This window comes from Microtus oregoni, unplaced genomic scaffold, assembly GCF_018167655.1.
Source record: "Microtus oregoni isolate MIOR12 unplaced genomic scaffold, Mior012 000046F_ref0000063, whole genome shotgun sequence".
NCBI lineage: Eukaryota > Metazoa > Chordata > Mammalia > Rodentia > Cricetidae > Microtus > Microtus oregoni.
In genome coordinates, this window is record NW_024543220.1 from 17,784,263 (window position 1) to 17,798,891 (window position 14,629).

At 53.5% G+C, this 14,629-nt stretch overlaps 3 protein-coding genes across 3 annotated transcripts in view; 2 read left to right on the forward strand and 1 right to left on the reverse strand.

The window, feature by feature from the left end:
- Tspear (thrombospondin type laminin G domain and EAR repeats) overlaps window positions 1-13,185 on the reverse strand; it is a 157,455-nt gene extending 144,270 nt beyond the window's left edge. The window contains exon 1 of the mRNA XM_041634296.1: window positions 13,101-13,185. Within this exon, the coding sequence (XP_041490230.1) occupies window positions 13,101-13,185 (85 nt within the window). The remainder of the gene's footprint in view (window positions 1-13,100) is intronic.
- LOC121435643 (keratin-associated protein 10-8-like) lies at window positions 264-3,825 on the forward strand. The gene is made up of 2 exons (XM_041635113.1): window positions 264-330; window positions 2,969-3,825. Exons 1-2 carry the CDS (start codon window positions 264-266, stop codon window positions 3,823-3,825), a joined length of 924 nt encoding a protein of 307 aa, XP_041491047.1.
- Window positions 9,376-9,975, forward strand: LOC121435207 (keratin-associated protein 10-3-like). Its single transcript, XM_041634337.1, has one exon. It carries the CDS (start codon window positions 9,376-9,378, stop codon window positions 9,973-9,975), a length of 600 nt encoding a protein of 199 aa, XP_041490271.1.
- Window positions 13,186-14,629: the final 1,444 nt, after the last annotated feature.

Here is a 14,629-nt window from a genome sequence, read left to right on the forward strand (position 1 = left end):
CCACAGCAGCTGTTCTAAGCCCAAAGATCAAAGAAAAATCTTATCTTCATGAGTGAATAGGTAGAGACTCCCAGGAGGGACGTGGAATTAATCAAACAAAGGAAGTTCTAAATCTGAGATGTACAATAGCTGAAATTTAAATACACACTGGACAAACCCGATAGCAGATGCAAGAAGGAAGAAATATCATTCCATCAAACAGAAATTATTCCATCAAAAACAGATGCGTTTAAAAAGAAGAAGAATATTTAAGTGTTGGTGAGATGGCACAGCGAGAAAAGGCACACGAGCCCAACTCTGATGACCTGAGCTCAATCCTGAACCAATGTGGTAGAGAGGACAGACAGAGACAAGTTGTTCTCCCTCCCCCGCCCCTCACACACACACAGTGTTGGGTCCTATCCTCAGAAGACAGCACCATCCATCAGAAGTGCGGATGGAGAAAGGGAAGGAAGGATGAGACCGTGGGGGAAACACAGAGGCAGACAGAGACTGTACAAGAGAGATGCGGAGGGTAGGACCAGAAAGCTTACAGGAAGGAAGATACTGACAAGTGGTGTATCTGATAAAGTTAATAACTAGAATGTGGAAAGAATTATTACAGCAAAAGGACAAGCCAGCACCAAGCAGGCCAAGGACTGAACTCTAATTTCTCCAGGGAAGACACACGAATGGCCAAGTTCATTAAAGAGAAGCTATCACAGTGAGATGCACCGTGTCCCACTTTGGGGGCTGGTAGCAGTGTTTAAAAAGGAAGGCAAGTATTAGCATGTGTGGGGAGTTTGGAGCCCATCTGCATTCCCGGTGGGGTGGAGGGTAGAACAGATACCAGATCTCCAGGGCACATTGGAGATTCCTCAAAAGGGACACAGTTACTGTATGAACCAACAGACACACCCCTGGGAAGTAAAGGGCACCCTAAAGTTCTTTTACAGGGTCTTGCTCTATTTCCTAGCACAGACACAGGGTCAGCCTTTGGCTTTGGAGGTGACATTTGGCCCTAACCACACGATGCTCTTCTTAGAAAGATATTTGACCTGAATCTTCACCCACCAAGAGTATCTGCACATCCAAGCCTTAGTTGGTACCCAGTGTTCAGACCTCTAAACCTGTAGGAATGCTCCACCTTGGAACCACAACACTCTACTCATATACTTGTTGCTATCTCATGAGTCAAAATGTGTTTGGTCTATCTCTAAGGGTCTTCATAATCTCAACAGTTCTAACATGATTCAGAGGCGTTTGTTAGGTCTCCTCTGACTCAAGGCAGCTCTCATTGTGAGCTCTGAAAAGTAAGTAAATAAATAAGTCACATGTTTATAGTATACACAGACACAGTGAGCATTCACATTGCAGAAGGGGAGGATGATGAGGAAAGACGACACCAAAGTAAGACTGGACACCAGCAGAGTACATATTAAACACCACAGCTCCATATCAGGCATCTTGGGCTCATGATGACATCATCTAGGCTCCAACAAGCTTGGCAACCCTGCCCCCTAGCTCTGATGCCTGCTGCACACACAGCCTCTGTCTCTCTCAGGTCAGCCCCCACCCTGGGTCTGTACATTTCTCCTTAGCAGGCACTCCATGTTCCTGGCTTCTCTGCCGTCTTGGGGTCTCCACTGTAACTAAAGCTTCACCTTTGCAGTGCCGAGAATGCTCAGGGCAAGCCTGTTACATATTGCCTGGGCCCACAGGCTTTGCTCTAGAACCTTGGTGCGAGCTGTAATGCCGACTCATTCTTGTATCTTGCATGCCTCCACATCCAGACTCTGCAAAACCACCCTCCTTTTAGATGAAGGGTATTTTTTTTTACACATTTTATTTATTTATTCTTATGTTTATGGGTGTTTTTGCTCAATTTTCAGTAGAAAGCCTCCTGCACCTGAGAACACAATCAAACTCCAACATCCCTTCTAAACAACCTCCTTCCTCTTACTGTATGTCAGTCAACCTGGGTCCTCATGCTGTAGGTAGAAGTAGGCATTATTTTCAGAGTGAATCCCTGAAGCCCCTGCTGTGTCATCTTCATATCAGCCTGTCCCCCTTTCAACCCCCTCCCCCCCCCACAGTCCTGGGAGCACAGTGACAACTCCCCTGCCCTGCCCTAAGCAGCTCTACCATGCCTTCAGCTCTAGCCCCGCCCAGTAGAAATCATTCCTACTGGGGTGATGGGTGTCCTGGCTCGCCACCTCTCCCCCGCCACGCAAATACGAACATACGAACACAGGATGGAAGTACCCATGTTCTGGTGTCTGAGCTGCCTGACAGACTCTTCTACAAGCTCTTGTGTGTGTCTCTGTTTCCCTCATCTAGGAATAATGAAATCCTCTCCCTCTCAAGGTCGCAGGGCTTAGTGAGTTGATATTTATAGACTAACTTGGAATAATTCCTAGATCAAAGCAAGAACGATTAACACTAGTATTGTTGGGGCTGGAGAAATGGTTCAGCGGTTAAGAGCACTGGTTGTTCTTCCAGAGGTCCTGAGTTCAATTCCCAGCAACCACATGGTGGCTCACAACCATCTGTAATGAGGTCTGGTGCCCTCTTCTGGCCTGCAGACATACACACAGGCAGAATATTGTATATATAACAAATAAATAAATAAATATTTAAAAAACAAAAACAAAAAACAAAAACGTGCTGATGACTCAATCAAGGGCTGAAGCAGGGAACCAGAGCTAGGGGCCTCAAGAGGTGGCCATGGCAGACAACAGGGAACTGACCCTCCCTGGAGAGGAAATGATGCCTGCCCTGCTCTATCTGAAAGTTCTATGGGCAGAGCTACAGGTCATGGCCACTTGATTGATGGATGTCCTTACATCATCATCAACATCAACAAGGAACTGCAGCTAGGACAATACAAACATAAACAAACCCTTGAGAGATATATAAGTGGTACCCACCTTCCCACCTCACTCACTCATTCAACACCTTCTCACCTCACCCTCAACCCTCCACTCAGCCTCCACCATGTCCATTTGCTCTGAGCCCCGCACTGAGTCCTCCTGGCAGATCGAGGACTGTCCAGAGAGCTGCTGTGAGCCTAGCTGCTGTGCCCCCAGCTGTTGCCAGCCCAGCTGCTGTGTCCCCAGCTGCTGCCAGCCCAGCTGTTGTGTCCCCAGCTGCTGTGTCCCCAGCTGCTGCCAGCCCAGCTGTTGTGTCCCCAGCTGCTGTGTCCCCAGCTGCTGCCAGCCCAGCTGTTGTGTCCCCAGCTGCTGTGTCCCCAGCTGCTGCCAGCCCAGCTGCTGTGCCCCAGCCCCCTGCCTGACCCTCATCTGCACCCCAGTGAACTCTGGGTCCGGCCCTTGCTGCCAATCTGCCTGCAGCAGCTGCTGCACACCCTCATGCTGCCAGCAGTCTAGCTGCCAGCCCTCATGCTGCACCTGCTCTCCTTGCCAACAGTCCTGCTGTGTGCCTGTCTGCTGCAAGCCTGTCTGCTGCACACCCATCTGTTCTGGCTCCTCATGCTGCCAGCAGTCTAGCTGCCAGCCAGCTTGCTGCACCTGTTCTCCTTGCCAGCCATCCTGTGTGACACTGTGCTGCAAGCCTGTCTGCTGCACACCCATCTGCTCTGGATCCTCCTCATGTTGCCAGCCCTCATGCTGTCAATCCTCCTGCTGCAAGCCCTGCTCCAGCGTGTCCCTGATCTGCCGCCCTGTGTGCAGACCCGCCTGCTGTGTGCCCAGCTCCTCCTGCTGTGCCTCCTCCTGCCAGCCCAGCTGCTGCAAGCCCTGCTCCAGCATGTCCCTGATCTGCAGTCCTGCATGCTCCCGCCAAGCCTGCTGTGGCCTCTCCTTGGGCCAGAAGTCCAGTTGCTGATGGGTCCATTTCCTGTGGATCCGTCCCCTCTTCCCCTAGTCCCTGGACTGCCTCAGATGCAAGCCCTGCCTAAGCTTGAGTATCATTCACCAAACAACAGAGGATCCTGTCTTGCTCTCAGTCATTACCCGGCCTGAGATCCTGGTCACAAGCCTAGGATTCCTGCTCCACAGTCCAGGGGTTAGAGGACTTCTCTGTGGGAAATTATCAGGTGCCCTCTCACTGGAAGGCTCCTCAGAACCCTAATAAACACTTTCCTTGACCTTAGCCATGCCTCCTTCTTCCTCTCTGAACTCGAGTGGAACCAGTGTCAAGTCCCAATGGGGGAACAGGAAGCAGGGCAGCGGGGCCCTCCACCTTCCCCAGCTTGTCCTGGGCCATCACTCTCACACCTATGATAGAGGGTCCTGATCATAGGCAGCCCCTATCTACCCCTCTGGGTCAGCCTCTTTCCCAGGAGTCATCTGGCAAGGACAAGCAGACCCTCAGGGTGGGTGGACGTATGTCTGGTGCCAAAGGTCTGGTACCAGCAATCTAGCTGCCAGCCAGCCTGCTGTGTGCCTGTCCGCCACAAGCCTGTCTCTGGAGGGACCAACAGAGGCAGCTGCTAAGAACCTGGTCCCTCGGAAGAGAGAGCGGGCTCAGTCCCTCACAAGAGAAAGCAGACAACTCACCCTGTACTAGGGGAACTCAGAGCCCAGGGGCCAGCATGGGCCCTCAAATCTCCCCACACTCCGTAGGCTACCTCCTCAGCTTAGAACGCAAATAACCCATAGGCTTTCAACACGGAATAAGCAGAGCTGGCTGTTTCTCCCACATGAACTCCCTCCAGGCCCAGCAGCTGTCTCCCCTCCATTGCTCTCCATGCTGCCGTGTCTGCCCCCACAAGAGGCCTCCAGGGCACACGCACCCACCTGCCACCTCCTGTTCTGTCTCTCGCTTTTCAGGCACAGCCTTCATCCAGGTTACTGCAACCTGCCAACTCTGCAGTCTCTCCTCTAGCTCCTCTTCAGGGAGAAGTCACACTCTCCTGGAGCTGTGAGCCTGGAGGCCAAGCCAGGTATTCTACCTTCCATCGCCAAAGTCAGAGAGAGAGGCAGCCAGAAGCTCCAGCAGCTACGGTGCTCGGCCTGCTGTCCCGACTGACTCCAGGCTGTGGAGCAGCCGCGTGCAGGCTGGACCTTTCCCTGGATCCCCTCCACATCACCAGGAGCGTTTGGCGCCATAGTGAGTGTCAACACTAAAGCAGGAGGATTCTCCATCTTGTGTACATCCCTGTGAACCAGCCAGAGTGGATTGGGAACCCATGAGCATGTGCGCCTATTAAAACCATATCACAAAACCTGGCCCAAGAGCTCGTCCAACACACCAGACCGAGGAAAGGTGCTACGCCCTCACGTCACTCCATGGGGAGGAGAACATGAGGTAACTAGTCCTGGCCTTTCATCTAATCACTCCACGTGTGTCAAGGGACATATAGGAGAATGCCCACCTGGGGCTTCAGTTCCTTGGTCCCCACTGCTGATGTGACCCATCCAAATTGCCATCTGTCCACCCATCTTTTTCTTGCCTGGCCCTGACCCTGAATCTCAGCAACATGTGTCGGGGTTCACCACAGCTACCACTAGAAGCTAACACAACCAGCCATGGCCAGTTCTGCAGGACTTTGCCTTCACACCACCCAGCTTTCAGAGGAGGGCTCTGAGAGGACCCTAAACAATGAAAAGATAAAGACCTGTGCCTCTCCCTCCTTCCCTTCCTCCCTCCCCAGGAGGCAGAGGCCTCCTGCCTCTGGGAGACTTGAGCTCACAAGACCACAACAGTCCTCGAAAGGACTCTAGTTGGCCCAGGCATAATAAACACAGCACTGGCAGGCCTTGCCCTTCCCCCCCTCCCTTGCAAACTGTAGATGACATCCCTAAAGCTTCCCTTATTGGGACACTTTCTTATTCCAGACTCATTCCTGGGGCTGTCAAAGTACTGAATGCCAGCAATCCAAAGCCCCCTTTTGGCTACCCTAATTAACAAGCCCAATTAAAACATCCCGCCGCATCCTAGCCCATTCTAACACAGACCTCCCCTTTTCCCTCCTAAAAATTTACCACACCTGCTAGGGCATTTGCTGCTGTTTTTCTGACTCAGTCAGAAGTCGGTCTCTTTTCTTCCCTGCTTAATAAAGGATCTCTCTGTGAAAAGAGGTGTTTGAGTGTGGTCTGTGCCTAATCAGGGTCCAGGAGGGAGCACCCCACTATGTGCCGGCCCCTTCAATCCTGATTCCTCGTCTAGGCTATCCTATTACCCACATCTGAGTTAACAGTGGCTGCCCTGCCCTGATAACCACCTGAGTACCACTGTGAGAGTTGGGCTGCCTACACTGGAGGAAAGTGCCCCCAGGGAGGGCCTTGGTGCCCTCAGGGAGGACCTTAGTGCCCCCAGGGAGGTTCTTAGTGCACCAGGGAGGACCCTAGTGCCCCCAGGGAGGACCTTAGTGCCTCCAAGGAGGATCTTAGTGCCCCCAGGGAGGATCTTAGTGCCCCCAGGGAGGATCTTAGTGCCCCCAGGGAGGTTCTTAGTGCACCAGGGAGGATCTTAGTGCCCCCAGGAAGGACCTTAGTGCCCCAGGGAGGACCTTAGTGACCCCAGGGAAGAACTTAGTGCCACAAGGGAGGACCTTGGTGCCCCCAGGGAGGATCTTAGTGCTCCAGAGAGGATGTTAGTGCCCCAGGGAGGAGCTCACTGTCCTAGGGAGGAGCTCACTGCCCCAGTGAGGACCGTAGGGCCCCAGGAGACACTCAGTGCCCCTGTGTATACCTGACCTCTAGGTGGCTTTCCCCTCTCCTCCTCTCAGGCCAGGCAGTCTGAGCAAGCTGTAAACACTGTCACAAAGATTCAATCACTCTGTCAAACTCCAGCCATAAACAAACTCATAAAGCCTGCAGGTCCTTGTTTTAGTGGGACCTCACTGTTGAGAGAAAGTGCTTGTGGAAATAACTTGGTCTGTGTGTGGGGTGTGTGGAGTACTTCACAGAAAGACGGGAACTTTGGGGGGGAGGGGCTGACATGGGAAAGACGGCCTCACCCAGAGATTAGAGTTTCTCCATCCTCCAAGAAACTCAGAATGGCTAGAAAGATGGCTCGTCGATCAAATGCTTCCCTTTGGAGAGTGAAGACCCGAGTTTGATTAGCCAGCCTAGACTGCTTAGTGAGCTCCAGCCTGATCAGAGCCCCTGGGTGTGAAAGCAGAGACTGTCCTCTGGCACGTGCATGCACACACACACCTTCAAACAGCTAATAAATCCAAACTGCCTAGTGAGATAATGTGTGTTTCTCTGCAGACAGGTCAGACACGGATGTCAGAAACAAGAAACAAGCGGTGTTTACTAAGGGCCAGGATGCTTGTGACCTCCACGTTTGCTGTATTTGCCTTCCTGTTTGTCCCTAAATCTAAGCAGTGTGCTTCAAATACCACCCTAAAATTTCATTTACAAATGGAAGAGAAGAGAAAATAAGCCAGTTTGTGTGTTGCTTGAGTGAGTGTTAGGTTTTGCTGGGTCTTTAGACCCTGTACACTGCAGGAAGGTAACAGAAATCTTCAGACTGTGTTCTGGGGAGAGGCTCAGTGGGTAAGGTGATTTACTGTGCAAACATGAGGACCTGAGTTCAATCCCCACAACCCATGGTTTTAAAATCCTGGCACTGGGAAGGTGAGGCCAGTCAGATCATTAGGGCTCCCCAGCCAGCCAACCAGATTCAACCGGTGAGCAATAGGCCAAAGAGAGACCCTGCATTAAAAAAAAACAAACAAAATAAAGTGGATGTCATGTGAGGAGCAACAACTAAGGTGGTCCTCTGGCCTCGACACACACACACACTTACACAACACACACACAAACACAGATACACACACACGCTCGTGCATGCACTGTGCACACACACACGAACACAGACATACACACAAAGAAAGCCATAGGATCACATATACAACTCTGTAGACACCGCAGCAGACTCTCTGGGGACACTCACAATGCAATGTCTCTGTCTAAATCCTTCGTACATGCTTAACTGCACTCTGGCCCATCCTGAAGCGCTTTTCTGTGTCGGTGTTGGGAATCAGGCTCTACTCAGCTGGAGGTCTCTAAAATGGAAGAGAACGAGTTGACAGCTGTGGCTGAGCTGGCCCCATGGTCTCAGAGGCATCACAAGTTCCTAAATTCAAACTCTGAGGTGAGAAGCTTGTACCTCACAGGCACATGGTGATGAAGGGCTTCTTACCTCATTCATAGTTGCCAGGGAGGGGGAAGGGAGAGATGGAAGGAAAGACACAGATAGATAAGGAACAACACAACCCTTCAAAGGCTTCTCAGTGCCCACCTTGTGCCCCATTGCTGGCACCCTTCACCAGCACCCTCTGCTGGGAACCACACCTCTTTGGAGGGACATTTCATATTGAAACTATAGTAGTCATGACGACAGAACCTTGGCAGGACCACGGCTCATGCAAAGAGGTTCTCCACACACACCTCACACAGAACACCATCAGCTCAGGGACTTTCTACCCCAACCTGATTGACTGGTTTCCTCTACATCCCCAATGTGTGGTGCATGGCAAGTTACAGAGTCCCCCAGTTTCCTGTCCTGCTGCGGGCTTGTCTAGAGTTCCAGCACCCCATGAAGGAGGTCCTTCTGAGAATACCTGCACTCTCCCTTCTGAGATAGACTGTGACCACTGAGGCCTGTTCCACCCATAGTTCCTCCCGAGGCCCCCGGACAGAACTCTGGGGCTGATGCTGAGGGACTGTGCTGTGGTGAAAATGAGCCCTCAAGAATGAGACAGAAGCACAGGGGCCCCACAAGTTCAAGGGCATCCAGGCACCAGGCTCCGGCCTCAGCCTTAACGCATATCAAAGGTCATCAAAGCCAGAGCAAGGAGTGCTCCAGTCACTAGCAAAAGGAACTGCTGCTTAGGCACCCCAGTCCTGCCTCAGACCTGTCGCCACCAGAGCAAGGTGTAGCAGAGGACTAGCCATAAGCTACCGAGTCCCCAGGATGAGTCTCTCCATCCAGGCCAAAATGAGAGAAGGAAAGCCCACCTCAGTCATTAGGGTCAGTTCCACCTTCGCTGGCAAGGACTTGATGGCAAACTTCAAAGAGAAAGGGAACAGACATGGCCAGCTTGGTGCACTCAAATGTTAGAGGACTTTCCAGCAACACAGATCTGACCACCCTATCAATGGAGCCCAACCCCAGTCCCTGACCACTGCCATCTCCTACCCAGATCCCCTCCCCATCAGTAGAGCTGGCCAAGGTGTCTGGCTTAGCACAACACACAGCCAGGGCATTTACAAGCAAGGTGGCATCTTCCGGCTAATGCCGGAAGGGCTCTCCAGGAACCAGTTCCAAACACCAACAAGGAAAGAATCGCTGTGAAGGACTGCCTGCACCAACAACACTCTGTGTGCAGGGTATAAAAGCTGACAGCCAGCCCTTCACACTCACACACTCACTTACTCACACACTCTCTCACCCACAGCTCTTACCAGACCTGCCCCCATGGCTGCCTCCACCATGTCTGTCTGCTCTGATGCTTGCACCAACTCCTCCTGGCAGGTGGATGACTGCCCAGAGAGCTGCTGTGAGCCTAGCTGCTGTGCCCCCAGCTGCTGCCAGCCCAGCTGCTGTGCTCCCAGCTGCTGTGCCCCAGCCCCCTGCCTGACCCTCATCTGCACCCCAGTGAGCTGTGGGTCCAGCCCCTGCTGCCAATCTGTCTGTGCTAGCTCCTGTGAACCCTCATGCTGCCAGCAGTCTAGCTGCCAGCCCTCATGCTGCACCTGCTCTCCTTGCCAGCCATCCTGTTGCATGACCCTGTGCTGCAAGCCTGTCTGCTGCACACCCATCTGCTCTGGATCCTCCTCATGCTGCCAATCCTCCTGCTGTGTGCCTGTCTGCTGCAAGCCTGTCTGCTGCAAGCCCTGCTCCAGCGTGTCCCTGCTCTGCCGCCCTGTGTGCAGACCTGCCTGCTGTGTGCCCAGCTCCTCCTGCTGTGCCTCGTCCTGCCAGCCCAGCTGCTGCAAGCCCTGCTCCAGCATGTCCCTGCTCTGCAGCCCTGTCTGCTCCCGCCAGGCCTGCTGTGGTCTCTCTAGCTGCTGCTGACCTGTCCTGTGGGGGCGCCAGAGCTCAGCTCCTTCCTTCCTTCTCTCACAGTGCTGTAGGGGTTGGTTGCAGCATCAGCTTTGGCACCAGTATAGCATAACTCCGTGATGTCACATCCCACCAGCTGGTGCCCACCCTCCCACCTGCAGCTTCCTATAAAGGCCTGGTAGCACTCCAAATCCCTAGCATGCCTCTGCTTTCCCCAATGCATGTCTTGCCCTGCCATTAATAAACTTCTCTTCCTGGCCTTTGAGTGTCCCTCTTCCTGCCTCATGCAAGGGTCAAGGATATTCTGAGAGCATTTCCAGGTGACCCTCGGGATTTGGACTGTCTCGCCTCTGTCTGAAGTCCCCAGTGGAGTGTGGCTGGTGGCTGGCAGCCTGATAAGTCCCTGGCAAGAGAACCCTGCATCTCCAAGTCTCACTACCCTTGGTTGATTGTGACTGTTCAGAGACAGGAGGGGGGCAGCTGGGATGTGGTATAACCAAAGCATAGTGCATCCTGCGCAGTCCCCTGTAGTGCTTTATTCAAGTGTCCCAACCCACCAAGAGCACAGCCTGGGGGTGGGGGAAGGGTAACAAGGAGAAAGAAGCCAAATGGCAGACGTTCTTTGTCCACTCTCTGTTCTCTCTCTCTCTCTCTCTCTCTCTCTCTCTCTCTCTCTCTCTCTCTGTTCTCTCTCTCTCTCTCTGTTCTCTCTCTCTCTCTCTCTGTTCTCTCTCTCTCTCTCTCTCTCTCTCTCTCTGTTCTCTCTCTCTCTCTCTCTCTCTCTCTCTCTCTCTCTCTTCCACCCCCTTGGGCCAATCTGGAAGTCCCCCACATTTCCAGAGCCGCAAGCATGCCATGCCCTCTTGGCCACAGCCACATTCTGGTCTTCTGTCCCTCTCCACCCTCACACCAGCATCCTCTGAGCCCTGAGCCCTACTCTGCCCGTGCAGGAGAGAGCGGGGTGGAAGTGAGCAGGTTTCCAGGTGGTAATCCCAGGAAATTGAGAACCCTAACACCCCAGGGGCCTCTAACCTCCAACAGGCCTGGACTGTGCCCAGTGTGGAAAAGGCTCCTTGGGAACTCTGCTCCTGCCCACACACCAAGCTTTCCTGCCTTCCAAGGCTGTGAAGACAGGTGGCACCCTGTCTCTGCCCTCCCACTCTCCTGGGGACCTTCCTGTCAAAGAGAGAAAAGAGAAGTCGGTTCCCACTAGGAGCCAGCAGCCTCCTGGGAGTTCACTCACCAGGTATGTGGAACGTCCTCTCTCTATGACTGAACCCCCACCCCAGCCTATCCTCTGCCATGTCTGAGACCAGTGACCTGGGGTCCCTGAGCGCCATACTGCTGGCCACCTGCTGGAGAGTCAGAAAATCCCCAGAACACAGACTGCTAGACCCCACAGGGACAGCTGACACCAGACCCCCATCTTGTCACCTCATTTGCACGTTAAGCACCAGAAAACATTTGACAAGAGCAAAGAGGGGCCTCCTTGGGTGGCCTCTAAAGCCAAGAGTGACAACTGGGAATACTCATGGAAGCTTTCCCCCCTCTTCCCATGTGCTGGGCACAGCAGCCCAGGCCAGGGGAAGACAGAATGGAGCGTGCACCTGTGACCCTCATAGACCTTCAGAGTGGCTCAATGCTCAGCACAGAGTAGAACTGCAGGGACGTAAACCTGGGCAAACCCTCACTGGCCTCTCAAGCATCATATGATGTAGCTACATAATATCAGCCTGGTTTTTATGTGCATTTCCTCCCCGGCTCACCATATTTATAACTGGGTCATCTTTTAACGATTCGAAATGTAACTCTAGGGGAGAGGGGGCGGGCTTTATAAATAACCTTTATTATCATGTGCTGGTCGGCCGTGCTCTCCAGGCTCAAGGAACAAGAAGGCACATGTTCGTGACTCATCCCGGCCCCAGAAGCATGGTCGCACTCACGACTCCCAGTCAGGCCTGCACAGGGTCCTTCTGAGGCACACTTACACGCTCACCTGCATGGGGTGGCCCCACATAGGAAGGGGTATTGCTTGGAGTCAGGGGATTTGCACGGTGACAACCGACTTAGCCCCACACAGCTGATGAAGCCCCACATTCAAAGCCATCTCTGTGGGTGGGGCTGCCAGAGAACAGGATCCAGGGATCCAGGGATCCAGGGGCTTCTGTTCTTCTCAGATTCCCGCTGAGTTCCTGTATCAGGGCCCCAGGGCCTTTTCACCCATGGCCTGTGATCTGGCAATTGCTGGGACTCACAGCCAGCCACTGCTTTGTGGTTAGCAAATGACACCATCTATGCAGGCCAGTGATCCAAAACCAGATCACGGGATCAACTCCTGGACATGTCACAGAAAGCAGCAGCCCAGTGCATGCAGGATCCTCACTTTGGCAGCCAAGGAGGAGGTATGCACATGAAACCACAGCCAACCGGCACACTTGTCTGTGGGGTCCCCGTCACCAACTTGCTATCCCCCAGCAGGTCTGGCTACCAGATTTAACCATCTTGCTTCTTTATTCCATAAATTGTGACTTGATAAAGAGAACCTCTTGTTGGGACCCCCTAGGGCAGTGTGCTGTGGTCACTACTGCTCCCAAGTGGCCTCTCTAGAAGAGAAGGAGGCCCACGGTGAGCCCACCCTGAGGAGCTCCAGGCTGAACCCAGGTGTGGGTTGTGGGTGTGTTTGGGGCTGGGCCTGTGTTTCTCCCTCAACTGGGGACAGAGCCAGGCCCGTGGCAGCCCAGAGCTTTGCTAAGTGCAGGTTGGATAGCTCATCTCCATGCCAGGAGCCCGAGGGCCGGGGACTTCATTCCTGAAGCAGGTGCTCGGCCTTCCCCGGCAGCCAAGCAGGTAAGTACATGCGAAGCCTCCATGGCTGCTCTTAGCTCTTTGAAACTTGAAACTCCTCCCACATCTGGCAGCTCAAGAGATGTCTTCTATTGTGACTGTCTGTGCGGTCCCCTCTATTGTATGCCCCTGTCCCCTATAACCCCACCGTCTGTCCATGTCCAGCTCTCTAGGAGGCCAGCATCCTACCAAATGCAGTGACCGGATAGCAGGAAGTCGCATATTCAACTCCATCCCCCCCCCCCCGAGTCCACAATATATGGCCTACCCAGGTCCCCATATGACCACCTTACCTGTGCAGGGCTCCCAGTGTTGGGCGCCACAGCGGGGGGTACCCATAAGCAAAAGTGCCACACACAGCTTCAGCAGGGCAGACATGAGGGGCTCGGGTCCCAAGATCCATCCAGGGGCTCCACTCGCCTGCAGAGGCAGCCACTACTAATTCCCTGCGAAGGGCAGTCTGGGCCCCAGGTGGTCACTGCGATGAGTCCATGTCAGCGTCTGCAGGAGGACAGAGGTGGCCTAGGCAGCAATGACAGCCCCTAGTTGTTCTGCAGTAGCAAAAGGCAGGTGGCCCTGGCAGGCTGGAGTTTCAGCTGCAGGCAAGGGCTTATCTCTCCACTTCCCTGCTGGGCTTGGGTCCCGCGTGCAGGTGACAAGAGTATCAATCTTCAGGACCGGGATTAGTCATTGGCAAAGCTCACCCTCCTGAAGGAGAGACAGAAATAGATCCTTCAGCGGTGCGCACTGAGAACAAACCAGAAAAACTTAGAAAACCAGTTTTTCTTGGGTGCAGAGGGCGGTGGAGTGCTGTCGCAGGGGACTCAGTGCAGGTGACCTTGGCAGACCGGGAGTTAGCGATGGGGACAGGTGCTCTGCCGGTTCACCTCGTGCTCTGCCCTCAGCTGGAGTGGTGTCCCCCAGACGCCTCAGCATTCAGCAGGGGTCAGTCTTAGGTCCTGCAGGACGTCTGGTCCTCTGTCCTGGGCTGGGATCAGGATCAGTTTCAGAGGCGGTGGTGACAGCCGCACGTCTGCCCTGCTGGGACCCACACCGTCCCCAGAAGGGCTGGCTTTGAGGAGGGCTTTTTATCTGGTGCCCAGCCCTCAGAGGGTGTGTGGGTTTGTCAACTGTTGGCTTCAGGAATTCCCCTGTGGGGGGAGCCATCCTTAAAGAGAGCTGTTCCAGAGAAAGGGGTTAGGGTGGCCTGCGGAGGGTGTGCTGCCTGTGTGCTCAGTCCCTGGAGGGAGGCTTTGGGCTCAGCAGGAACCCCTTTCCCAAGCCCCTAAGACACACTATTTTCCCCAGCTTCAGGAGGAATGCCCCAGCTCAGAACCCAGGCAGAACCTGGCTCTGTGTGTGCTTGCAAATGGTAGACCCTGTGTGTGTGTGTGTACATGCACATGTGTGCATGTATGCAAATGGTAGACCCTGTTTATGTATGTGTGTGTGTGCAAATGGTAGACCTTATGTGTGTGTGTGTGCGTGCAAACGGTAAATCCTGTGTATGTATGTGTGTGTGTGCATGAAAATGGTAGACGTTGTGTGTGTATGTGTGTGTGCACATGCAAATGGCAGACCTTGTGTGTGTGTGCACACATGCACGCAAATGGTAGACCCTGTGTATGTATGTGTGCCTGCAAATGGTAGACCCTGTGTGTGTATGTGTGTGTGTGCCTGCAAATGGTAGACCCTGTGTATGTAAGTGTGTGTGTGCCTACAAATGGTAGACCTTGTGTGTGTGTGTGTGTGTGCGCGCGCACGTGCAAATGGTAGACCCTTGTGTATGTATGTGTGTGTGTGTGTGCGTATGCCTGCAAAT

Coding starts and splice junctions, on each gene's coding strand:
- LOC121435643 (XM_041635113.1), top strand. CDS start 264: ATGGCACAGCGAGAAAAGGCACACGAGCCCAACTCTGATGACCTGAGC. Junction 331..2,968: donor CTCAATCCTGAACCAATGTG/GTAGAGAGGACA, acceptor CCCTCCACTCAG/CCTCCACCATGTCCATTTGC.
- LOC121435207 (XM_041634337.1), top strand. CDS start 9,376: ATGGCTGCCTCCACCATGTCTGTCTGCTCTGATGCTTGCACCAACTCC.